Below are 26,892 nucleotides of genomic sequence, written 5' to 3'. Positions count from 1 at the left end.
GAGAGGGTTAGATAAACATAATTTTGACCCCAACTCTTGCAGAGATTTATGAGTTCATAGTTTCTCAAATAGTGCAAAGCATCTCTCCTATTAGTTACGAATTATTTTTTTAACTCATATTTTATATAACAATCACATGAAAATATGTGTTTTATTACATTAAATAATTACATTTGAAGTCTCTAAAATAATTTTATGGACACTGCGAGTCACATGTTAAAGTATACGCGCAATATAAAATTATAATTGTATTCCGTTTAAAATCAATTGCTTTACATTTAGGTAAAAACACGTTTTTAATATATTATTACATACATTTAAAACTTATTATAATATTTTCCTTAATTTAATTAATAATATATTTTCAAATTACGTGACTTTTCACTCAAATTTTACTTTAATGAATATTCAAAACTTAATTATAATTAAAATTCTTTTAATTTAAGTTGACACATTTAACTTAATATATTGAAATTAGCAAAATAGAATTTTAATAGCATTTTTTTAACAAACATTTTTGTTTACGTTTTGAATAAGTCTATATATATATATATATATACTATATAACTATATTGAGCAATAGCATTATTTAATATTTTTATTGTCAACTGATAAACCTAGAACGGTCTGCTTTTAAAATAAATATATAATTGCAGATAAAATTTAGTAACAATTTAAATCAAATATAAAATACACAAAAAATAAACAAGTTAAGTTTGATAAATAATTAAAAAACGCAGCGAAAAATAAATAGGAGTCCCTAAATGAAAAACTTAGACTCTATAACACAAACCCATTGTAATACCTTCAACACTCCAAGCCATAAGTGAACCAAGTAATAAACTAAATGCTTTAGTAAAACAAACTATGCAACGTGCATTTAAAAATAAACAGAACCTTTTAAAATTAAATATTTGTAGTGAGGCCATCTATTGGCAATAACCTATGTTGGAAAGGACCATTAATGCAGACAATTATAGTTACGTTAAATGTGAAATTAGTATTTTCAATATAAATTGAGAAAATAAAAGGAAATATGTGATGGCAGATTATCCGATAGATTAGCATGAACTGCGTAAGCATCTCAACAAGTTGAATTTATTTTAGGACACAGAACGTCATCTCTGCATTTAAGTAGATAAGACTTCTAGTCATATTATTTGTTGGTACTATCCAGTTTGATTTGAGCCACCAGGAAATTACTAGGTTAAGAGCTTATATATCTTGTGATGTTAAAAATTTCTCAACGAAAAAATCTAGCGTTATCTGTTTGTATGAAAAAAAATATATGATATAAGTTGTAATTTAACGTCAGTTATGACGAAAGTGACTATCATATTTAATAAAAACTAGAATATTTGGTAGAGAGGTTTCGAAAAATAGTGAACTACAACAAGATAGGTTTCGAAACCTTTCTTTAAAAAATATATATAAATATATTATAAATATAAGTATAAAAAATATAGTATAGTCGCAGTGCTTCGTTCTACGGAAAGACCGGAAAGGTAGAGAGGTTTCGAAAAGTAGTGAACTACAACAAGATAGGTTTCGAAACCTTTCTATAAAAAATATATATAAATGTATTATAAATATAAGTATAAAAAATATAGTATAGTGTCGCAGTGCTTCGTTCTACGGAAAGACCACAATTTTTTTCGTTTCAAATTCTATATATTCTAGCTTCACTGCAAGCTAGGATTTGCTTGAGTTTTTAATTTTATATTTATGTTATATACCTTGCTATTATTTAATTATTATTATTATTATTATTATTATTATATTAATTATTATTAATTATTTACTTATTCAAATGTAATTCTATTATGTTTTGGAAACAATTTAGATTCTACTTTAAATGAACCTGTGTATTATAAACAAAAATTCTGATATGCAAACGGAATAATAATAAAGCAGTCGTCCGTTAGTCAACATTAGATCTTATCTTTTAATGAAGGAAAACTGTATCTTTGTTACTTCTAGTAGTAACATTTTGAGTTATAATATTTATTTATAATAATACAAAAACTGATTAAAACAACTCTCTATAAAAAAGTATAAATATTATGCTCCAAAATCTTATTATTATGTTGAGGCTAGTTGAATCAGTGAACTTGAGCACTTTTACTTTTTATTAACTGCGAGGTTTCCTCTCTACGCCTTGACTGGATTATTGTTTGTCACTTCATCTAACTAACCAATAACCGAGATCTGCATACCTACCCGAAGAGCCTGTAACCATTCTGAGATTCGAAAAAATCTTACTTATAAAAATAATCATTTGAACATAGAAGTGTTTTCAGTTAAAAATTAATGTATAATATTGATTTAGAATTTTTTTATAGGAATGTTTCATAATAATACAAATGATCTATATTAAGCACAATACGCCCCCTTCGACTCTTCAAAGCAGTATTATCATGAAAAATCTTCCATATTATATTATAATATATGCTCAAACTTTAAAATAAATTTAAAAATTCTTGTACGTGTTACAAATGGAAGAAAAAATCCAATAATAGCAAAATTAATTATATTCAAATTAAATTTTTTTAATAATAAATAATAGTTATTTAATAATTACTTATATTATTTGACAATTTATACAAAATAAAAAATTGAAAGCTGATTTATTAAAAATAAAAAATAATGAATTTTATTACGGCAGGAATATATTCGGCTTCTTTATAGCACCTGTAGTTGTAATTTTATAAAATTCATTTATGCATTGTCAGTTTCAATCCGTTTCAAATAATTTTATTTGGTTTTTGGTTTAATACATTAACGGCTTAAGAACAGCATTTTATTAATTTGAAATCGTGCATAAAATAAAAATTTTAAATAGGATCCGCCACTGAGACAGGAGTCCTTTTTCCTGCCATAAACATAAATTTGAACTAATTGCTGAATTGGAACATAAAGAAAAGCATAAACACCATAATGCTCCAGCATTAACACATTTATAGCTCATTATGTAGATACACAGTCTCTTTTTCTTTAGGCACTATAAATAAACCTTCAGCCGTTGTCCACCTCGTGCCATGATGCATACTGTGTACTCCTACAATTTCCATTTGACCAGAAATAGGACGACCGTAGGATTTGCCAGACATTGCTAAATAAGCACCAGTATCAATATGGCGGAAACGCACATGTGCATCACGCATCCAACTTTCATTTGAGCATACCACATCCCAATGATCACCGGTATCACCTACACCATCATTGCCGTAAGCAGAAACTTCTTGTTCATTTGATAAAGGCGATGAAAAATGGTGGGAGTGTAAATTCTTCCTTGTGGTCAAATGTTCAAAACGTATAGTATCACCACACTTAATAGGTTCACCACGTTCACAATACTTTCCAGTTGGTGCTTTTATAACCCAATGACTATTTACATCGTCTTTTTGTTCAGTGCCAGTTACTGATTGCTGTCCTGAACCTGAGCCATATTTCACATCATGTGAATGCAGTCGATAATTGTAATCGGAGTTGAGCAATTTCAATATAGAACCACAAGTAACAAAATTTGTTTTCACAGCTACAAAAAAAAACATAAAAATTGATAAGCAAACGGGGGCATTAGAAATAAGAGCGCGGCAAAGCAAACCAATCGCAAGCTTACACATAAAGCCGCACAATGTAAATACTCACCGTTATAAAGAGGAGAAATACACAAAATTATTAATATCCTTAATAAATTTATGTTTTCTCCCTTTAATTTCATTGTTGTGAAAAAAAAAAATTTTTATTTTTTCTAATAAAACACAGTAATTTAATACAGCAAATCTTTTCACTAAGTGTTCTTATGTGCGGAACTTATTTTTTAACAATGTGAATAAAAGACACGCAAACATTTACCACATATGTTTGTCATTTGACAGATAAACAATAATGACAGTGTTGTAAAATGATTTTTACAACACTTTCGGTGACGAAAGATGTGTTGTATTATATTCAGATAGCCAAATTTCCTTAATTTCGTTAAAATGACATTAAGTTAATTCGGAAAGTCTTCATGTTGCCCCAAATTAAGGAAATCATATATTTTTTGTTTACTATTTATATCTGGGATATGTTAAACGTTGATTATTATAACTATGAATTGATTTACACTGGCCTCAAATCGCTCATTTTGGTCAAAAATCAAAAATGGTAAGCAAATGATTCATTGCATCTCATTCTGTATAAATAAGTTCCAATGAGGCTAGAATGAGTTCCAAATATGTCCGAAATGCAAATGCATACATTGAACATATCCTACATAAAAGCTTTTCATGGCATTTTGACAGTTTGAGAAAGCTGTTTTTGACATACTTACAAAAAAAGGTAAACAAATGTTTGGTGGTTACATATCCTCTTTTTGGAACTTCTTCCCAAAAATAATTTAATCGAAGCAAAAAATAAGTTTTCAGTTAATATTGTAAGGTTTGAAGGTATATTAAACCATCATTCAACATATTTTGGGAACAAACAAGTGGAAAAATCAGCTGTTTGAAATAAGAACAAATGAATTATAACGAATGTAAACATTTTCATATGACTTATTTGAAATGAATCATTTTTGGCCAGTATAAACACTATATAAAAGAAAACAGTTGAAGTTTCTGCTCAATAGGACTATTTAATAAAAATTCAATATAATACTTTTATATTTTATTTTTAATAATAATATTCAGAATTAGTATATTTTTAAATGTGCAATACACAAAATAATTTATTAAAGTGATATTAATTTGTTAATACCAAACTTGCGTCCATTCGATGATAAGAACATATTTCGCTGTTTAATACTTTCGATAACTTTTGATTAGCAAAACAACACTAATTAATCAGCTGTTCTTGATTTACTTCACAGACAGAGAAAATTTATCAGTATTCAATATAATTTCTTTAAAGAAGTATATAATTAGCAAATTAATGGCGCATAAGCGTTTATTACTGTATATTGGTTTGCTTGCAATATGTTACTTGATTGGCGTGACATGGGTAAGTTAATAAAATTCATATGTGCGAATGAAATTAAGTATCTTGCATTGACGCAGGCTGAATCGGCAGCTTTAAGCAATCTAACTTCAAGTAACGTTCCAGCTTCAAATGCAAATGTATCACACAATGTTGACGTTGCAAATGTTAGTAAAATAATCAGTAGTACAATTGCAACAAATGTTTTGGCATCAAGTACAGCTGCATCTCCCAATAGTACAACGCCTAAAACTTGGTAAGTCATGTCTTGTCTGTTGCATAGGAATTGTTATTATTTTAATCATTTTTTTTTATTTATTTAACCATATTCTTTTTCACCCACTTACTCAGTGTTTGTGACGGTGCTTTGCTGCCACGCCTCAGCGAAAATGGCAAGCAGTTGGAAATATGTCAGGAATGCAAGTGCAAACATAAAGCACGGAATACTACATTAACGAAGGTAACTATTAAGAAAATAATTTAATAGTTTAATTTTTAAAAATTTAGAAGTACGGCAAAACAATTTTAGATACAGTAAAATGTTTTATAAATTTTTTTTTTGTTGTGCGATTTGTATACTGCAAAATCCTCGGGAGATATTCGAGCCTTCACACGCAAGGCTGCATGTCTTCTACTAGTTTAGGATCAATTATTAACATAAAAGACCTAATTCGATCACAGGACTCGGTTATAGTGAAATGAGGATAGAGTAGGTTAGTGATATATTCAACAACAAAATACATTTTTAATGCAAAATACGGTTTTAGTTGTTCTTTTTGTATGTAATTGTTGTCATTCAGTCATCTTTTCTAATGAAATGGGCTGTATCTGCTAATTCTTGTAATGATATTTTGCATATATTCGAGCAAATATTTACTAAATATAAATGTTTTAGTTGTTAATTTTAAAAAACTTTTATACAAATTAGATACGACAAAGGTTTCTTGTACTCGATTAAGTTAAAGTTAAGTGATAATTTAGAAATGCTTTTAGGCACCCCAAAAGTTTTCGTGAAGTGAAGCTATTGCTCATCATCCTTGTTTGAAAAGGACGTAGTAGCTGCTGGCCCTAAAAGTGAGTAGTGAAATCTTTTTCACAGAGGTTGGCTATGAAAAAGAAGCAACTCCTACAATATGCATATACGTAATGCATTTTACTCTCATCAGGATCAAATGTTAACTACTGTACTATTTTAGAAAATACTATGGTTTATTTTACTAATACTCAATCATCAAAGTTAACTAATGAAAAGCAAAACTCAGTTATGTATTAAACAAGAAATTAACGTATTCCTACGTAATATCTGACATCAATTATATGCAATAAACATAACTTGGATTATTGTAACTTTTATATAGGAGAATTATCTGAATTATTTTAAACATGCAGAAAGTCCAGTTTTCATATTAACAGTTTTCATATTTGAAAGTAAGTGGTCCTATTCTACGTTCATCATCATTTGTTAACAACCTTTGAGTTGGACTTTCACTTCATTCATTATGCATTTGAGTCAATTGTGTTTTAGAGAAATTTCATTTTATTGGAGATGATGTAACCATGTTAAGTTCTACATGACTTCTTATTATTTAATGCACATACCAGAGAAAAGACAAAAACAGATGTATGTTGGTGACACAATATGCAGCTGCTTTGGTCTTGTTTTTTTTTGTATTCAGATTAACGAATGTTTTAAATCAAATTTTTTTTTTTTTGAATCATCGATCGTATGTATTGATCATAAATCGAGATATGTAGTATCATATTTTCACTTGTTTCATTTTTTAAAATTTGAAAATGAAACAAATAATAAAAGAAACAAGACGTTTGCAGCGATCTTATACTAGAACTTCAACTATAGTATAATTTTTTTTTTCCATTCACTGCTTTTCATTATTTGTCGCTATCTTAATTATTTTTGGACAACTAAATATTCATTCGTGGTAATTCTTTACGTATACAGTCAATACAATCCTGAATGCAAAATTATTCTCAAGCTCAGGTATTTTTTTTATTATATTTATCATAGTTCTTCAAATGGCGACTTTTATGTATTATTTTGAGCTTTCATCCTTATTAACTATTACATTGTATGTCCTTATTTATTTCAACTATATGTACTCTTATTTGCAAATATCATTGCTCAATATGTGTTCTTATTTATTCTTCAAAAATGTTTAAGTAGTACTTAATGGTGGTGTTTGTGATATCACATTCCGTAAATGTTCTATATCCCATTTTTCGTTTGATTTGATGAAGTCTAAAGGGAAAGTCACTATTCTCTTTTGCGAAAATCAACAAACGAAGACAACATTTAGTTCTTGCATTGAAAACTCTTTCAAGCGAAAATTCATTCCCATGCACCTTTCATTCGTTCAAAATGAGAGTCCAGTCAAAAGGGTTTAATTGTTTGAAATATGTAATAATAAAAAGAATTTAGTATTAGAAAAAGTGTTCATTCACAAGTTACAAATACAGTAAATACTGTTTCGAGCGGAAATTCATTGCCACGCACCTTTTTTTCGTTGGATCCCCCTCTTTTGTTTTGAGGACAGGGATCCAATCAAAATGATTTAATTGTTCCAATTAATAATAAAAAAAGATTTGTTGTAAAATAACGTTTACAAATGAGAGAAGAGATTTAAGAAAATTTTTACTGTAATTATAAAAACTATGCTATTTAAGTACAAGTTAATATAAGATTACAATACATATATATCTGCAATAACAACAATGTTGTCTTGTGTAGTAAGAAGTTTGTTTGTTTGTACATATGTAAATATAATATTATCTTTAATGAATAGTGCGAAAAAGTGGACTATCCTTTGCGAATGAATTATTGATAGTTGAAATTTCATAAGCTATTTATTTATTTGCAACATAAATGCTCATATATTAATTATAAAATAAGTCTACTTAGTACAGAAAACATGCTTTATGTGTGATTTAATTACTTTAATACAAATTCTTAACTTTTTTTATTTTATAATATAAAATGCTTATTTTATATATTATTTATTTAATTAACAATAAATATAATATTTATATGCATAATTCTAATAACACTAACCTGGTTTCCTCCAATTCCATTACAGGTCGTTGTTATAATTGTTATATGGATCATTTCCATATTGGTAATCTATATGCTGTTCCTGATGTGCCTGGATCCATTGCTGAACAAACGTGTGAAGGCGAACTATCAGGAGCATACCAATGAAGATGTACATATCAAATATCCAAGCGTACAATATAGTCTTTTAGTGAATTCCAATAAAGACTCTGATTAATATTTTATTATATGTTTTTTTTTAAGTTATTGTTCCCATATTACACTTAATGTATTGATTTTGTTTACTAACCTGAACTTTGTGCTTTTGTACGACAACAGCACAAAGGGACACATCTTTCGTTTTAACGTGCATTTTTGCTGTTTTTTTTTTTTTGTTTGTTAACTTGTTGCACACATCACTGAAATTTTTTTTTTTGGATACTTTTTTTAGCTTAAAAAATTATTTTTGGCATTCGTAATGTTTTTAACAAAAAATTCTATATTTCTTTTTAAAACTAGGATGATACAACCTCCACTACACCGCCAATGCCCAGCTCAAGAAATCAGGAGTTAAATTCACGTGCAAATGTCTTGAATCGTGTAGGTCACCAGCAGGACAAATGGAAACGTCAAGTGCGTGAGCAACGTCGCCATATTTACGATCGGCGTACAATGTTAAACTAAGCAAATCCAAATTAAGAAAATAATCTATATATATGTATACATAACACGGGTATAATTGGTTTATATTCTATATTATATTTGCAAATTTATTTATTTATATTTTGAACAAAAATTATTTGTGCAACTTGTTAATTCCAATTAAAAACTTAACTAGTATAGAAACATGTATGTATGTCATCTTTGTTGTTGTAGCCGTTTTTATTTAACCAATTCGAACAAAATTTAAAATAGCAATATATGTTTGAGGATCTCATCGAATTTTTTCCAACTTTAATTATTTAACAATAAATTATTTATACACCAAATGTATAATTTTTTCTATTTCCTAAACATTGTCTTCAACTGTTATATTAAACCATGAAATTATTAAAGCTTTAAAAATCGGTAAAGGTTTATATCTGCGACAGTGAGCCGCCATTTAAACTTTACCATTGTGGACTTGATGACATTTAAACTTTAACGGCGGACTTTTTAACATTTGTAAACAGTGCTGCCAATTCGCTTGTTTTTTAATGAGTGACGTTATAGTTGCGTAGCGTGATTAACCCATACCTGCCTAAGGATTTTTTTTTTGGAATTATTGGTCAAAACGTTTTTTTGTAAAGCTTAATTAGTAAGGGGGTCGGGGTGTGGGGTTAAATTATTCAGACGGAGTTAAAGCTATGTCGAAATTATATAAGCATTAATCTAAATGTGTTATCAAAGCTTGAGGATATACAAATGTTTTGAATATACAGATATGTTACCAATTAGCTATTATTTACTGTTTAATACTCTTTATTTTAATAATTCGCTCTATAATTGTCTTGATTATTACATTACAAGTAACATTAAATACCGCTAAATGAATGATAATGCTTATGATAAAATGGGGGATTATGAAAAGTGAACAGTCTGCAAATGTGATCGAAGTAATAAATCACATTGAAAAATGGTTCCATTAGAAAATACCACGCCGCTAAATATAATGGACGGATGTTGAAAGTGGTCGATGTCGATAAGTGGATAGCTTAATTTCGCATACTGATCACTTGAAAGCCAACCTCAAGCTAAATGAAATGCTTACACTAGCAAGAGATGCAGTTATGCGAACGGAAACTATTTTGGCTTTAACTCAATGACGATATCCGAGAATCGAAGGACGAAAAATGATCCAATGTTGCTTGGTCTACTTCAGTTAATCCTTCACTTCAGTGTGGCCACATGATGGACGGCGCACTGTTCCAACATCTCACAATATAGATATAGTAGACATTAAGCTCAACAAAAACTTTTTTGTTCAAATCCCGTACGTATATACTAGCTAAAATATCATAAACTGATGCTTTTTTGATCCGTTCTTTACACAAAAGAAGCTATATCTTCAACTTCCAATAAGAGCTCTGAACAAAAATCAAATTCTCAAGGAATGCTGACAATAAACAAATTGTTTTTTCTCCAAACTGGCTATTGAAACCAAACCCAACAGTCAATTAAATTCGTCTATCCGTGTATTAGTACCTAGATTGCACCGATCAATTTTGCAATGGAGGAACTACATTCAACATAGACATAATATGTTGTTACAATCCCTCACATTGAAAATGTTACTTTGACAAGATGTAACCGATTTATTTGAGATCAAATGTCCGTGTATAGTAAAAAGTCTGATCGAAGATCAACAATTGGAAGTACAATTGCAGTAGCAAAACCAATTTATTATAATCCACCTTATCACAATACATATATCAACAGACTGAATTCATCGATGCTTGCATTTGTATCGCGACTACATTGATAAATTCTACAATCAGTTTAGTGGTCCCAGTGTCGATCAGATAAGATGACTTACAGCCGTTCATAATAATGAAATTTCTTCTATGAAATAACGTTCACATTGCCATTCTAAATAGATTTCCCTAATATTTCTTGAAACGTTATGTTCTAAGACATTGAAAAGGAATTTTAACGCAATTCAATTAAAGTATATGCTAACTGGGGCAACTAACTAATAAAAAACTTTATTTTAAAAAATAAAATAAAAAGTATAATAGAATAAAGTATAAAAAATGTATTCCATCAATTTCTCCACTGCACACAAAAGAACGAATTTAAAATTGGATCTAAATCAATTTCTTTCCCTGCGTAGCTTCTTCGGTTTACATAATTTTACGAACAGCTTTGCTCTAGCATTTTATTCAAAATATATTTTCTGCTGTTTCTTCAAACTGGTAAGACTTTAAGTCGGATGACAATTATAGAGCGAATTATTAATTAAAAAAGTTCTAACAGACATAAAGTTGAATTAAATAGAAATTTCAATGCTTCATTTTCCATGGTATTTTATTGTGAAAGCTATTTCTTATATTTTTATTAAAATTTAGTTTTTATAAAATTAATAAGCAACGACGCTAACTAATAACCTTCAATTAGAGAGGCAAGAGCCCAATTCTCATCAACACGGAATGGTCCCTTAATTTCAGTACCGGCCTCTGTACAAACAGCAACAGTATATTTTGGATGTGCACGGCAGTCACGATAATACAACACCTCCATTACTTTATGCAACTGTAAAGAATTTAATAAGAAATAAAATGTAAAAAAAATTAAACGTCACATTTTACCAATTCGAAAGCTTGTTGTTCTGAAATAGGTTTACCAGGTTGCAGAGCTTCGCGTATGAGCGGTAATGCTAAGTGTTGTCCAAATCCAGTTGCAATAACTTCAGATTCGTAAGCACTACCACGTAAGTCGATGTGACCTAGAAATGGTTTACCATTTTCCATTCCGCCGACAACCATATTAAGGAATAAAGGATTCATACGACTGCGACGATTGTACAAAACTCGTGTAAGCCAATTATACAATGATTTTGGTTTCATTTGCAATTTGTCACCGCTGCACATATCTTCAACAACTTTTTGATTTATACTTTGTTGCAGATTTTGAAAATCGGCATAATCACCACCAGTGCCAATAATGGTAAAATCATTCACTTTGAAGACACGTTCAACATCTGTGAAACGTGCCAAATTGCCATATGAAACCAGTGTATCTGCAGCAATAAGTACACCATTTTCATATTTAATACCGACTACCGATGTGCCAGTTGTAGCTGGTGTGCTGTTAATATTTTTTTATATAAAGTATAAAATTAGATATTTTAAAAGTTTAATTTCAATTTTGTACTCACAATGAATGCTGTTTACCAATGTCTGCCGGCATTGTTTGTGCAACTCCACCACTAGTGAAATTATAAAAACTTCCTGGTGATGGACCATTCTGCCAAAATTCTGTTGGAAACGAACTATTACCACCGTTGAACATTTTTACTATATTTCGAACTCTTAAAAATTGTTTATTTAATTCAGCGTACTTCACGCAAATGACGAAGGAAAATTAAAAAATGACAAGACACAAATAGAGTTTGACGTTAACACATTAGCTCTGTTCGCTACTTGCAGTGACAGTTGGCAGAGTTACCATGCTACTCTTTTTTATAAAAAATTTCTTATTCAATTTAATAATAAGAATAATATTTTCAATTCTCAACCCTTTTTGCTGTTCCATTTTATTTGTTTTATTTTTAAGTATTTTACATCTGGTGAGTATTTGCAAGTGCTAATAAAATAGTTTTTGAAACAGAATGCTTAGTTCTCTTTAAACCATATATTCGCTTTAAATAAACTATGGATTATATATTTTGTCAGTAAAAGTTTTAAATTACTTCTGATAAAATAACAAAACATAAATTTAATTATGTGCACCTTTTAAAAAAAAAAATTTCCTCTTTGTAACGGTAAAATTAATGTGTCTTATAGCACCATGCAACAGTGAGGTAAAATTAAGAATTAAAATTAGTTTTTATAACAGTTTTCGTACAGTTTATTACATTCAGTGAATTGATATATGCAATACCGACAGACAGCCAAGCGGCGATCAAACAAATCACCTGTCGATTCTTTAGCTACCGAAAACGAATATATTTTTCATGTGTAGTTTTTTGATTTTTTATTTTACAATTTCATTACTAAATTATTTTATGTATTTAATTTTAGCGAAAGCAATATATATATTTGTAAATAATTTGAGGAAACGTTCAATTAGTTCTTAAATTGTTTTCACACACAAACAAGCTGAGTTCATATATACAACTCTTGAAACTGCAGAATTCATCAAGTGTAGCAATCAATAAAAATTATTGCACCAAAATTACTCCTTAAAAAATTGTTTAAGTATGGCATGGGTCAAACAAAAGATTTCTCTCATTTTTAATCCTATAATTTATTTCGCTCAACAAGTGTTCAAACTCTAGACTCCCAATATTAAAATCTATCAAAAGTATATACTATTTATTTCCAATTATACATTACATACTATACCCTACTGAAAACTATACATTTCGATAGATTTAAATATCCTACTATCACTTTGTGTTCCTATGCTTAGTTTATGGAAAAGAGCAGCTAGTGTTGTGGTATTTTTTCTGAGCTGAATATAAAGGCTTCTCGTGTTTTTCACTCTATTCAGCTCACATTCAATTTATCGCCTCAATATGAAAAACTAATGAAATCTAATTATGAAATATAAAAATAGTGATTTTATTAATTTAATCGACATCTGTTTTTAAAAGCGTTCCGTCTTCTGTCTTCAGCCACAATCTCTTAGTAATATGTTTTGATTAAATCCAGTCAATTTTGAATTGACCCAAAAGTAAATTTTGTTCCGTTGGTGCTGCTTATTTGATCTTTTAATGACCTGAAGACTTAAACTAGGAACTACAACTTGAACCTATCCCATACGAATCCACTTTTCTTATACAGCTACTCTTCATATTTGTTTAAAAGCACAGTTGTAGCTTTCAAGAATAATAGTATACTATAATTCTTGATAGTTTTTAATTTAGACACAATTTAAAAACAACTTAAATTTTATTTAAAAACTTTTTATTTAGTATTTTATAAATTTATTTCATATAAAACTCTAAAATTAAAAATAAAATGAAATGTAATTCATTAAAATCATTTAGTATAGTATATAAAATAAGAACAAATAAGAACATCATTTATTATAGTATATAAAATAAGAACAAATAGAACATATTAAAGACAACTAAATCAAATAAGTGGCAAGAGGAAGCATGTAATTTTTATAAAGCTCTTGCAGAAATAAGTTTTCTCTCGCATATGTTAACTCGGAGCGTGAGAATTTTGTTGCTATTTTATAAATTTGCTAATTAAAATCAGTGAAGAAAACTATATTGTATTATATATATATTGCACTAAGAATGTATAATAGCAACATAATTGGGGCAAAATATAGGTAATCCTGACTATCGACAGTAATTAGACTATCGTCTATCAATAGTTACAGCACTTTGAATGAGTACGAAAAATATATTTTGATTATTATATATATGAAAAATATATAATCTTAAAAATTTTAAGCGATTTCTCCATGTACGTTATACCACGTTTACAAAATACTTCCACGTATATTTCCTATGAATGGAAAATCCTTGTAGTTTTCTACAGTGCCGTCTTCTTCCGAAGAATAGATGTGGATCCATTGCTACCGATCGTTTGTCATCAGTACAAAAGAACAGAGTATTCTCTTTTACAAAACTAATATTAACAAGTTTTCTGTATTAAACAGTTTTAGGCACAAAAAATAGAAAATTCTATGCCCAAAAGTATTATACTAGTTTGGACATGTATATGATTTAGTTATCTCTGATATTATATGGATAAATCTGGCACCATATTTTAAATTAAAATATTTATTATATTAGGTCTGTACCACGAGCTACTCGTAGTAACTTTGAGTAACACTGTGTATACACAAATGCGAGTAAATGAGAGCAAATTTTCGAGTAAATGAGAGCATCTGAGAGAGCGTAACATCACTGTCGAAATTTGAAAATGGTACACAGATTTTACCCGTACATTTTATTTCAAGTAAAATTTATGTTGAGGTGTGAATCAGCTGTTTTGGTTTGAATTTAAATTTTTGTATTGTTTATTTGTGCGGCACTAGTGTTCTCGCCAGACTTTACACAAAGCTGTTCCATGGAAATCTGTGTAAAGATTTACGTAATCAGTTTGTACTTTACTTGTGTTTTACTTAAGTTTTACTACGAGTAGCTCCTGGAATAGACCTATAATTATATATTTAGTACATTTAAAAAAAAACATCTGTGGCGAATATTTGCAATAGTTTATTGGATATAAAAAACTCGTAGGAGTTTCATTAACAATTTACGATATTACCGCATTTAACTATAAAAAAATTATTGTTAATTTTATTCAATATTTTACTAATAATTCGCTTTTATATTAATACTTTAAATGGAATGTATTAAAAAATATACTGAAACCAAATGTATATAAGGTATTTAAAAACTATATCGTTTCCTATAACTAAAAGGCATAAGCTTTGTTTATTTAAGAACACAAGCTATTTTATATAAGAAAAGCTTTGGTAGAGAGTGAAATATATTTTAGATATAATAACGGATTTGGGGTGTATAACGGATATTCACTTAATAAATTTTATAAATCAACATTTCTAGATAATTTAATACTAATGATATAAGCAATAATATTAAATAAAATTAACATTTCTTTAGAATGAACTATATGGATTATAAGAATGAACTATAATTATATAATTTATCTTTTAAAATATTCTAATTTTTTCTTTTCATTTAAAAGTTATTAAAGTCATCAGTTCATTCTTGTCATAACAATAAATTATATACGTTTAATATTTATAAAAATCTATATTAAAATCGTGCATAAAAATTTGGAATTTTTTAAAACTGGCATAAAAGCATAAGCTAAAATTAAAGTAGTTTAAAATTATATTTAGGTAATAATCATTTAATAATATTTATATAATATTCATTATATTTATAATTACTCATACAAAAATTATTCAATAATGAAATATATTATTCCTATTACCAGTAATGTCTTGGGATAACATTTTTAACAATACGTTTACACTACGCAATTAACTCGACAAATGTGTAGTAATACCTGTTACTTTTTATACCAAATCCATACAAAAATGTGCTAATAAGGTTCAATAGTTGTAAGTCTAAATATAGTTATAGCCTAGATATAAAGTTATAGTATTTGAATATGATATAAGAATGTTTAACACATTTAAAACTCTAGCCTACAATATATACACAATTCGCCTTACGTCTTATTTAAAATTAAAATGGAATCATATAATCAAAATTTTAATTTTATAATTTCCTATCTCTTCATTAATTTATAACTAATTAAAAACCATTTCTAAAATTATTCTGAATATCTAAATATTTAAAGCTTTGTTTCTTTAATACTTATTATAATTGTTGGAAGTTGTTAATATTTTGCATATCATAATTACTCCTAGTGAACTGTTATAGTACTTTCGAAAATGTGGTTCCATATCTTATTTAGCAGTCAAGTTAACCAAATTAATTTGTTGGAAAGCAACAGCAAATTTTGCTTCGTCCTTCATTAATAGTCGGTTTTGTGTAGGAGTATGGACCACGCATAAAAACATCAATGAGTTGACAATGAGAACTGTAAGAAAAAAGTAAAAGTAATATAAGTTTTTCAAATACTCCAATAATATTAAAAATTATTCAATTTATCTTTTATTGCTTTCAATCTATATTAAAATATTGAGCACGAAAGTAAGATTATCAAATTTGTTTCATGACGATCGGAAGTGACTAGTTGGTAATTGTGTATAGCAGTTCAAAAAGTATTGGGAATTTGAAATTTAAAACGAGTTAACTGGGGATTTCAAAAAATTTAATATAGCAACTTTAAAGAACTTTATGTCAGTTTTAAGTACCGACTGGTTATTATATTAGTTGACCTTAGTCGGTAATTAGTACTATAACGAACAATATTCCTCGGAGCGTGAGGTTTGAATAAAGAAATTCAATTATCAAATTAAATTTAAATATTGTTTCAACTTTATTCTATATATATATTAATATATAGAGACATTGCATTGAATATACATATAAATATGCACATAACGCACTAAGGGCCGGAACCTTTCTGTTGATTAGGACATAGCACCCCCTTTTTCTAATAAAAATGAAGGAGAATCAGAACAAAAAGAATTACTGGGATGATTACCAGAACTGAAACAATCCAAATTACTTATTGATACCTATAACAATAACAGATATTTAGTCCACAATTGTATGGATTTATCTCAAAAGAAAAACTTAAAATCAGAAGAATCTGAAAACAATACTGTAAACTAAAATACCACCTTACACATACGGAATAGACTCCTTCACGGAAAAGGCAATAAAACTCTAACGTTTGTTCTATACTACTCTTTATCGAAGCAACAGAGCTTGGAGAGATACATAATAATACATATATGGTTGCTGTCTTAAAAAAATGGAAAATAGAATGAAACATAGAGTAGATTCATTACTATAGGTTAATAGGTTAAACATTTGAAGTGTTGGACACAAAAGTTGGAATTCGAGTTTAATTAAATTGTTCGAATTTAATAATGCTTAAAGACTATAAAACACTACTTAAAATATAACAAATAAAATAATCAATCAACAATATTACCATTAAAAATTATTACTTACATCATTGTAACATCAAGATCGGTTACAACTTCACCATCACAGTTCCAGCTTGATACATTAGGATCATCTTCAATTTCCGCCGTTGCCGTTATCGGTTGGCAAGACCCACTGATACTATACTCATCATCAGCTGTCAACATATTTGGCGTACGGAATGAGAATTTCTTTGTGCGGTAAACTTCAACGAACGGCAAGTTACGCTATTGATTAAAATATTTATTCAATTGAATTCTATTAATACAAAATGTAAGCATTATTAAACGTAAATAAGAAGATATACAATAATTTAAAAATACCAAATAAGAATACTGATATATAAATCAGTTACACATGCAAGATTTTAATGTATAAAATATTTTGAACATATATATTATCAAAGCAACAGGGCTTGAAGATATACTCTAAGCCCAGAAGGGGGCACAATAGACCCGATGGTCGCAGTGTCATATCCCATATCAAATAATTATACATAAAGTCACATATTTGGTATGATATAAAATAATACTTTCATATACAACACTACTAAGATGTACTTCTAAACTTACAATATCGCCAGTGCGCCCCATCATATTTAAAACTAGACGAACATTACTAATTAACGAAGTCTTTCGTACCAAAACCAGATCTAAAGTGCCATCTCCCAGATGACTGTATCGGGAAACACCATTAGGACTACGTGTACATGCGCAAGTAATATTAGCACCCGTTATCATAAAAAATTGACCCTTCACAATTTTCCAATTTTCTGCTCGTATTTGACTATTTCGCAGTCTATTAACAGAATTGTTGTTTAAGGAATTATTTGAGGTTGTGAGAATACTTTGCGCTTCATAAGTAGAGTCAGCTTTTAAGTTTTGTTTAAGATCTTCTTCTTGTTGATTAGGTTTAAATTCAGTTCTTAATTGTACACTTTCTAATTTAGTTACACTCAGCAATTCCTCAATTCGGTTTTCAGTTTCGATATTTTTATCACAGTCTTCCATATTAAAATTTATGCACTTGTCAGTTTCATCGTTTTGCAGTTTAGTTTCATTCAATTGAGCATTTAGTGATATATTTGATGAACGGGGCATCATATCATCCATAGTTTGATTATCGATATCACCATCAGTTACACTTGTTGTGGATTTCAACAATTTATAAGAAAGTGCATCGTCAGGTTGAACTGAAGGCGCAATGCTACAACGTTGACAGTGAGCATAACAAATAGAATCTGTTGTCGAAGTAGGTTCTGCGGTATTTATAGTCTGAATACTAGCACGCATGTTCCTACTATTCACATCTTCTTCACTTTCCAGCAACATACGTATCTCGGCCTCATAACCGCGATTAAGCAGAAATGATTTTACACCAGTGAATTCATAGCGTTTTGTACCCATCCAACGATATCTTTCACTTTTAGCCGCCACATCACCCAAATAGCCATAAGAAAAGGCACTGGCACAAAACCGAACAATTCCTTGTCGATTGCGTACACTACAAATATCTAAACCACGACGTTGACCTAATATCACATGTATAGCTGCAGTTCGCACATCTGAAGTACCGTGCAAACTGTACGCCACAGTATCAGTACTGCCTGCTGGTATTATACCGACCGGTAACGCAGGCTTAGGTATATAAGCAGGACGTATAGCATCTATACCTAAATCACGCATTGCACGAAACACCAAACCATTGATAACTTCGGCTACGGTACCATCACCGCCAACACAGCAAACTGCATCGAACAAACCCAGGTCATGACTCATAAGTATATCACGTATTTGATTTGCACGTTGTGATATTATGCACGATGCATCCACACCAGCAAGCTCAAAGACAGGCTTACAATACCGCTCATACATTTGTAGACCCTGCTTGCGCCCACCGAACGGATTGACGAAAACCAACAAACGTTGTACACGCAAACGCGTGGAGTTGTTAAGTATTTTTTGTAGTAACGCGTGCCATTGTCTTACCACGTACGGATCCGAGTTGTAGAGCGTGAGTGCGCGTATGTGCCAGCGATTGCAGTCGATTGGTGATTTGTTAATCCGCTCGGCATAGTGTATGGTCAAATATTGCTCAGTGGGTGGTGAAGTTGATTGGTTGGCCTGTTGTTGGCGCTGTTGCTCGACGTTGCTAGATATCGTTGTATTAAAATCGCTTGTGGCCTGTGTAACACGACGACATGTTGCTGATTTTGTATTACCCTTCGCAACGTGAATTACTTCGTTTATATGTATTAATTTACTGGTGCTACCATATTTTGCAGCATTCGCGGCCCTATTGGAGAGCTGCTCTGTTTCGAATTCAAGTTCTATAAAGATAGAAAATATGTAAAATTAATATTAAAAAAACAACCTCTTTTTATTAAATATGATTTACAGAATTAAAAATATTATTAAGAAGTTATTATTAAGAAGATAATATGTTATCAACAAGTACCTTCCGAGTTCAAGTACCTTTGAAACAGGACTAAGCCATTACTAACAGAGATTATGTTGATATCTAAAGAATGATCCCGCGGTGTACAGTACGATTCATATTTGCCACAAAGATTTCTGACAACGCTGAACTTTATTACAGTAAGTAATATCCTTGTTCCAACTAAAGTCAAGTTGACACATAATCTCTTCGTGGTTTCGTCTGGATACCTACGACGTCGTAATCATGCGTTTCATCCAAGGCATCAATAAATTGCAATCGCAAAAGTTAATTTGCGACTTTCCTTAGCAATTATCAGAACTACTTAGACAGGCGACCCTTATTTTTATGGTATAAATACGTAGTAAAAAAACATGTCTCTCATCTGGTATGATGATGAATGTCACGCTACAGCTGCAGAGATAGACGCAATGTACAGAGCCAGTATTTTTTCAGATTTCGAACAAAAAATTAAGCACGTTTAGAAAGATTTTAAAACGTCAGCCTTTCATTCCAAAAAAAAAAATGACCGGATACTAGTAGTAGACGTTTAAAACTTTTTAATAACGAAAAAACTATTATTAATGAAATCAGTGAACTTGAAGAAACACATAACGATGATGGAATTATAGTCATCGTCTCACAACAACTTATGACACTAAATGTCACAGTAGTTTAACAGCTTACAAACAACAAAAAGACAGAAGTTATTAGATTACCAGCAGAATGGTTTAAAGTAGAAAACGAGAGAGAAGACTCCTTCTCTTCTCTACAAAATATGGTCGCATCAGATCATGCCCTTTGATTGGAAGTTAAATGTTCTCTGTGTTGTAAATAAGAAGGGCAACCCAACGATTTACACTAATTAAACCTTAACAGTGTGATTCCAGGCCTGGCAAACCCACCATTGACCGGACATTTATAATACTTTGGACATTAGTAATCGATCATCGATCAATACATTAGAATATTACTATGGGAGATCACATTACATAACTTTTAAGAGTCACCAATATACTGTACTTACAAATCTAATACATGTCATCTGGTCATTCTAATATATGTCCTAGCTGTGTTGTAACTTAGAATAATGCTGTTAGAAATTGAATAGTAAAATGTATACTGAAATCAGAAACTTTAATGTTCTGGCACAGATATCGGTCTATATAAAGTTCTCTTCTAGATATATATTACTTCTACAAATATTACTTTAGTTTATTTTTAGCAAAAAATGCACCCTGAAAAAATACTATCATTTAATGCCTCAGCAAATTGGATCACCTAATTGTTCAAAATATTCACTTCGATTTATTACAATAAATAAAGTTGAATCTAATTTTGGTTTGTTTATTAGAAACACAAGCAAATTGTTTTATTTAATAATCTCACTGAACATATATATATGTTGATCCTTTTTTCGGGTCAGCGCAACTGGGAACTTTTACTCTTTGATAGCTGGGGGTACTACAGGGTCCCACCCATCTCATAGACTAATTTATGTATTGTAATATTCACGTATAAGTTTGCATTTTTAAATATGTTAAATCTGGTATTATGGTTCGACTGCAACAGAAGTATTACGTTAATTGCAATTCTTATTTTAATAAATGTCATTGATTATAATAAATGCCTTTTATTATGATACAAGATTCAGCTTGAAAGTACCAATAGCTTAGTAACGACTAAAACTGGTCATTTAATGGAAATAAGGAAAAAAAGTCATTAAAATTAAATGATGTTTGTTCATTTAAAAGAAAAAAGTAAAAGATTTATGGGTTAATAACATATAAATCATAAATCAAAAAGAATGACAGTGTTTTGAGTGAACGCAAATGATCAGTGAATGCATTCTTTCACTTTAAATCAACAACTACACGATCACCTCCATTATTTTTCATCTCATTAAAATAAAAGCAATTTATTTTGGTATGAGGAAAGGTTTTATTACCTCTCTCTCAACTTAATGGAATATAAATGATTTGAAAAAGAAAAAATTGTTAATGTGAAATTACCTTTCTTCGTAATCTTTTCATTGATACCGGCACTACTGCGATTGGCATCCAAGCGTTCCCAAACAATGTGATCATTATTCAGCAGTACGCGATATTGTTTCTTCTTGATTTGGAAATTGTTTAAAAGTATGTCACAACTTTGTTTCGTAGTTGGAGTTGTTTCTGAGGTTGTTGCGGTTGTCGTTCTTGTTGCCGTCTGGGTTGCAAATTCTTTACTGGCTTGAGTCATGTTGCGGCTGTTCATTACTTTAGTCAAGACGCCATAACTCAAACTGCAAACAAAAGATAAATAAACAAATTAAATAAAAAAAACAGGTTTCATTATAAAAATAAATTTAAATTATTCATATAAGTACGTACATATATACTAGTATAAAAAATGTGAACGTATTAAATATTAATTATTGACTTAATTAAGTATATCTGTAAGTAACTTAGGTAAAGGAAAAAGCATTGAATTATAAATTAATATTTTCCTATATTAAAAATTAAATTTCAATTTTATATATAAAAAATTTATTAACAATGATTTAATAATTTAAAGCACAAATGTACACTATGTACACAGTTTGATCAGAATCATGGTATATACCAAAACTACAATGTAGTATATTACATATTATATAATATAATGTAATATAACAGTTTATATGTATTATGTATATTATGTAATATATATAAGCCTATAGCTTATTCTCCATTCTTAATTTTTTTAACATTGAAAATGACGTTTTGTGCTATTAGCACATTTGTAGATGTATTATTCTATTTCTAAATGCTGTTTGTTAGCACTTTTGTGGATTTATTCTTCTACTTTTTAATGCTGTGAGCTATCATTTCTGTAGCATCATTATTTTATTTTGTAGTGCTATTAGCTGGCACTTTTTCTTGATATATTTTCTAATCCCATTTTTTATGACGATTATCTAGCATTTTAACATTTGTTAACAAATGTAATACATATAAAGTATTTTAAATAAATCGGCAATTTATTTCTGTTATTGCATAAAAATATCTACCATTAATTCCACTCTGTAATATTAATGCCTGATTTAATTACTTTAGTATATAATGTTGACAGTTTTTGATTTTATAAATAAAATTATTATTATTATTTTTATTAATATTAAGTAATAATGAATATGGAAAATAATTTATAATAAAGTTTGTCAATTTAAAACTTATAACAGGCTTTTTACGTTGAAATTATTATCTCTGTTGATAATGTTTAAACTATCAATTTATATTAGAAGACATTACAGAATACATTACAGAAATAAGCTTCAAAAAAGGTTTAAAAGTGTGACATTCTCTGTGAGCATTTCATATTTTAAAGAGTAGAAATCAAATTTCTATATAAAAACACCCCATGAAAGTACCAATTAAAAACATATTACATATTACACACACTCATATTAAAAAATTATAAATAATATTTACAAATAGTCATTTAAACCCTTAGTTCAGCAGGCGTACACAATATCTTATAAATAATTATACAAAAATAACTGCGTAAATTTATTATTGGAGGTACCTACCATTGTGACATTTATTTATAAAATATATTCCGAAGACTATGATGGAACACGACTTACATAAGTTTATATACACGATATACACGACTCATTAGATATTGAAAATGATTGGCAACTATTGAAATGGATAAATAAATTCTATAAGATATTTATATATAAAAAAATACTTTATGAGAGAGCAAAGCTCGAAGAAATTTTGAACCAACTAACTTAAATGTAACACTAAACACTTTAGGTGGCCCGTCTTTGAAGATCTGCATCAACTAAAAGATACAGATCTGCACTAAAAAGCATTTTAAGCTTCGCCAAAGGTTACAAGCGCTTTTAAATTCTGAATCTTTCAATTATACGGTAACACAATATGCTAATAGTTCTAGGTGGATCCCCATTAGATCGCCAGTATGACCAAACCTAACCTAACTCAAAAGAAGAGTGAAAGGATAACGGGAGATGTATAATAGGAAGAAAAAGAAAAATAAGAAGAAAAGGAAGAAGAAAAAACGAAGAAAGAGAAAAGAAAAAAGAAGAGGCAGAACAAGAGAAGAAGAAGGGAAAGAGAAAAGGAAGAAGAAGAGAAAGAAATATATATAAAAAAGGAGACAATCTAAACTGTTGAGTTGCTTAAAACTATTTTATATCGATGTTTTGCAATAAATACAACATATAGATACATTTTCTGGTAAAAAACTTTTGAAAAAGGAAATATTTTACTTGTAATGATAATTACATTCTCTACAATACAAAATACATTTCTTAAAGGAACGCAAAAAAAAAACCAATATATTTTTCTTACTTAATACTTTTTTTAATGAGATAATTGATGTTTTTAATAAATATACATATATTCCAAGCATATATTAGATATTAATTTAATTACTGTCCTTGAATACTTTCGTACATTTTTTAAATTCGAAAATTATGTTTATTGACACATTTAATGATATTTTAATAGTTCTCAAATAACATTGATTTTATTCTAAATTCAATCTAAACAATTATTTAAATTTATTATTGATGTACAAAAGTTTAAATGGGTGCAAAATATTCGCAAAGACCTTGACAAAAAACAATAGGCACATACAAATGTATCTCACGTCTTCAGAAACATATTTGTTATATTTCATTTAAGTGTTAAAATTTGTATGATTAAAGGTAGAAATGCAAACATATACGAGTACATATGTATATATATAGTACTATATTATTCGAGATTTGAATAAGACTCAAATTTAGTTTTTTTCAAGTCTATTTACATTTATATCATTGCATACGTACATGTTAGAAAACTATTATTTAAAATTATTTACATTTCAGAGAATTTTTCATACTTATTTTATTTACTTTTGGTGGGTGAGATGAAATCGAGTTTGCAGATCTAACAATGACGATAGCTATTATAATTAGTTACTTGTGTAGTTAAAATTTTTCCGAGAAATGTATTGAATTTTATTGAAAAACAAGTAAAGATATTAGCTGTAGCTTTACCGAACACAAAAAAGTTTTTCTAACTAAAAATTTTATTTACTTATACGGCACTTCTTTATATGGCAGCTATATCTAAATTTGAGCCGATATTAATAATATTATGTACATTGTCTCATATGAATATAGCTCCTTTTGAAGCGATACACATATGCCAACGCTTAACCCAATCTTTCATACACTTTTCGTAGGCCTATGAAGGTATGGCTTTTAGTTCCTTCGGCGAATTCTCTTTTACCGATTCAATCGACTCAAAACGCTTACCACGAAGAGGCAATTTGGATTTCGGGAACAGGAAAAAGTCGCACGGATCCAAATCAGGCGAATATGGTGCCTAAGCGATGACAGTGGTGCCGTGTTTGGTCAAAAAATCGCGTACAACAAGAACTTTCCATAATAAAAATAGCTAAATGCACTTGGGGAAGTCTCATATTAACAGCTGCTATAAACAAACTAATTGACAGATGGCGCTCAAATTTGTACCATATGTTAACATAACATATATCACAACTAACAATTTAATGGTAGTTAATAAAGGTAACGAACCCACTTTTGTAAATGCGATAAGGGAAGAGGTATTAGATCTCACTTTAGCAAGCGCATTTATATCTAATAACATTTCAAATTGGAGGGTGTTGGAGGAGAACTCCTTATCAGATCACAGATATATACGCTTTGATTTGGAAGGGGAAGTTGAAGACACTTTCGAAATAAGAAATGTTAGGAAGACCAACTGGTCTCTATATAACTTCTATTTAGAACAAAACATTAGTTGTCTTGGGAATAGGATTACTAATTGTCAGGAACTAAATCTTGAGGTTAACAAACTAGAAAATATTATTACAGGGGCTTTTGAAAATAGCTGCGAACTTATCAAAAAGAAACGTTCTAGGAACGTCCAATGGTGGAATAGGGAACTAGATATTTTACGCAAAAAAGCCCGCCAGCTCCTTAATAGAGCCAAGTCCAATGGGGACTGGGCATCTTACAAGTGTGCCTTAACGGCTTACAATAGGGAATTGAGGAAATCAAAGAGGGAATCATGGAGGAGGCACTGCGAGGAGATTGAAACACTTCCTGCGGCTGCGAGACTCCAGAAATCTCTAAATAAAGACCACTCAAATAGCCTCTCTACATTAAAGAAGGCTGACGGAAGCATTACGGTAAGTCTGGAAGAAACGGGACAGCTTTTGCTGGACACTCATTTTCCAGGCTGCGCCATGTATACTGAGACTACGGAAACCATCGAGGATACTCGTTTCTTATTGGTTACACGAAGAGATCTTTCACTGGCCCGTAAAATCTTTACAGTCAATAAAACTAAATGGGCCATTTCCACTTTCAGCCCGTTTAAATCACCTGGTATCGATAATATACAACCGTGCCTTCTTCAGAAAGGCGTTGATATATTAGCACCGATATTAACAAACTTATTTAGGATAAGTCTAGAATTAGGCGTAATACCTAAACATTGGACGAAGGCTAGGGTAGCTTTCATACCGAAAGCAGGCAAAAAGGCGGACCACACGCCAAAAGCTTTTCGGCCCATTAGCCTTACTTCTTTCCTGCTTAAAACAATGGAGAAGATTCTAGATCAATACATCAGGGAAGTCTATATTAAAGCTTCACCTCTACATATTGAACAGTATGCTAATCAGTCGGGCAAATCGACCGACACCGCTATACATAGTCTGACGAGTAAAATCGAGAAGGCTTTAGACGGTAAGGAAATAGCTCTCTGCACATCGGTTGACATTACAGGAGCTTTTGATAATGCAACATTCAGATCAATTGAGGCAGGAATGGTCAGGAAAGGAATACATAGACTGATCATAACATGGATTCTCAATATGCTGAAAAATAGGACGATAATCTTTGAAATGGGGACGAAGAGATTAACTGTCAAGTCAACCAAAGGATGTCCTCAAGGAGGCGTTCTTTCGCCACTCTTATGGCTATTGGTCATTGACGAACTCCTACAGTCTCTTGGTGACCTCGGATATGAAGTTCAGGGCTTTGCAGATGATCTAGTCATCATGGTTAGAGGCAAATTTGACTCCACCATATCCGATCGTATGCAACTAGCTCTTGATATCACTCAAAATTGGTGTCAAGAGAAAGGACTCTCGATTAATCCGAATAAAACAAATGTAGTAC

General features: G+C 29.9%; 4 protein-coding genes across 4 annotated transcripts; 1 reads left to right on the top strand and 3 right to left on the bottom strand.

Annotated features, from left to right (window-relative positions):
* Nucleotides 1-2,611: 2,611 nt before the first annotated feature.
* LOC119677878 (stromal cell-derived factor 2-like) lies at nt 2,612-3,883 on the bottom strand. The gene is made up of 2 exons (XM_038089435.1): nt 3,652-3,883; nt 2,612-3,538 (listed from the first exon to the last, which is right to left on the bottom strand). Exons 1-2 carry the CDS (start codon nt 3,722-3,724, stop codon nt 2,958-2,960), a joined length of 654 nt encoding a protein of 217 aa, XP_037945363.1. The 5' UTR covers nt 3,725-3,883; the 3' UTR covers nt 2,612-2,957.
* A 941-nt stretch (nt 3,884-4,824) lies between these two features.
* Nucleotides 4,825-8,775, top strand: LOC119677877 (uncharacterized protein CG1161-like). Its single transcript, XM_038089434.1, has 5 exons — nt 4,825-4,986; nt 5,043-5,218; nt 5,314-5,422; nt 8,055-8,180; nt 8,528-8,775. Exons 1-5 carry the CDS (start codon nt 4,918-4,920, stop codon nt 8,690-8,692), a joined length of 645 nt encoding a protein of 214 aa, XP_037945362.1. The 5' UTR covers nt 4,825-4,917; the 3' UTR covers nt 8,693-8,775.
* A 2,299-nt stretch (nt 8,776-11,074) lies between these two features.
* Nucleotides 11,075-12,130, bottom strand: LOC119679955 (proteasome subunit beta type-4-like). Its single transcript, XM_038092555.1, has 3 exons — nt 11,865-12,130; nt 11,296-11,794; nt 11,075-11,239 (listed from the first exon to the last, which is right to left on the bottom strand). The coding sequence occupies exons 1-3, from the start codon at nt 11,996-11,998 to the stop codon at nt 11,087-11,089; spliced, it is 786 nt and encodes a 261-aa protein (XP_037948483.1). The 5' UTR covers nt 11,999-12,130; the 3' UTR covers nt 11,075-11,086.
* A 3,891-nt stretch (nt 12,131-16,021) lies between these two features.
* On the bottom strand, nt 16,022-21,978 carry LOC119683771 (ceramide kinase-like). Its single transcript, XM_038097630.1, has 4 exons — nt 21,719-21,978; nt 17,843-19,599; nt 17,298-17,497; nt 16,022-16,251 (listed from the first exon to the last, which is right to left on the bottom strand). The coding sequence occupies exons 1-4, from the start codon at nt 21,960-21,962 to the stop codon at nt 16,143-16,145; spliced, it is 2,310 nt and encodes a 769-aa protein (XP_037953558.1). The 5' UTR covers nt 21,963-21,978; the 3' UTR covers nt 16,022-16,142.
* Nucleotides 21,979-26,892: the final 4,914 nt, after the last annotated feature.

The sequence above is a fragment of the Teleopsis dalmanni genome, chromosome 2 (assembly GCF_002237135.1).
Source record: "Teleopsis dalmanni isolate 2A chromosome 2, ASM223713v2, whole genome shotgun sequence".
In the NCBI taxonomy this organism is placed as follows: Eukaryota; Metazoa; Arthropoda; class Insecta; order Diptera; family Diopsidae; genus Teleopsis; species Teleopsis dalmanni.
This window is presented reverse-complemented; position numbering and strand designations above follow the sequence as displayed.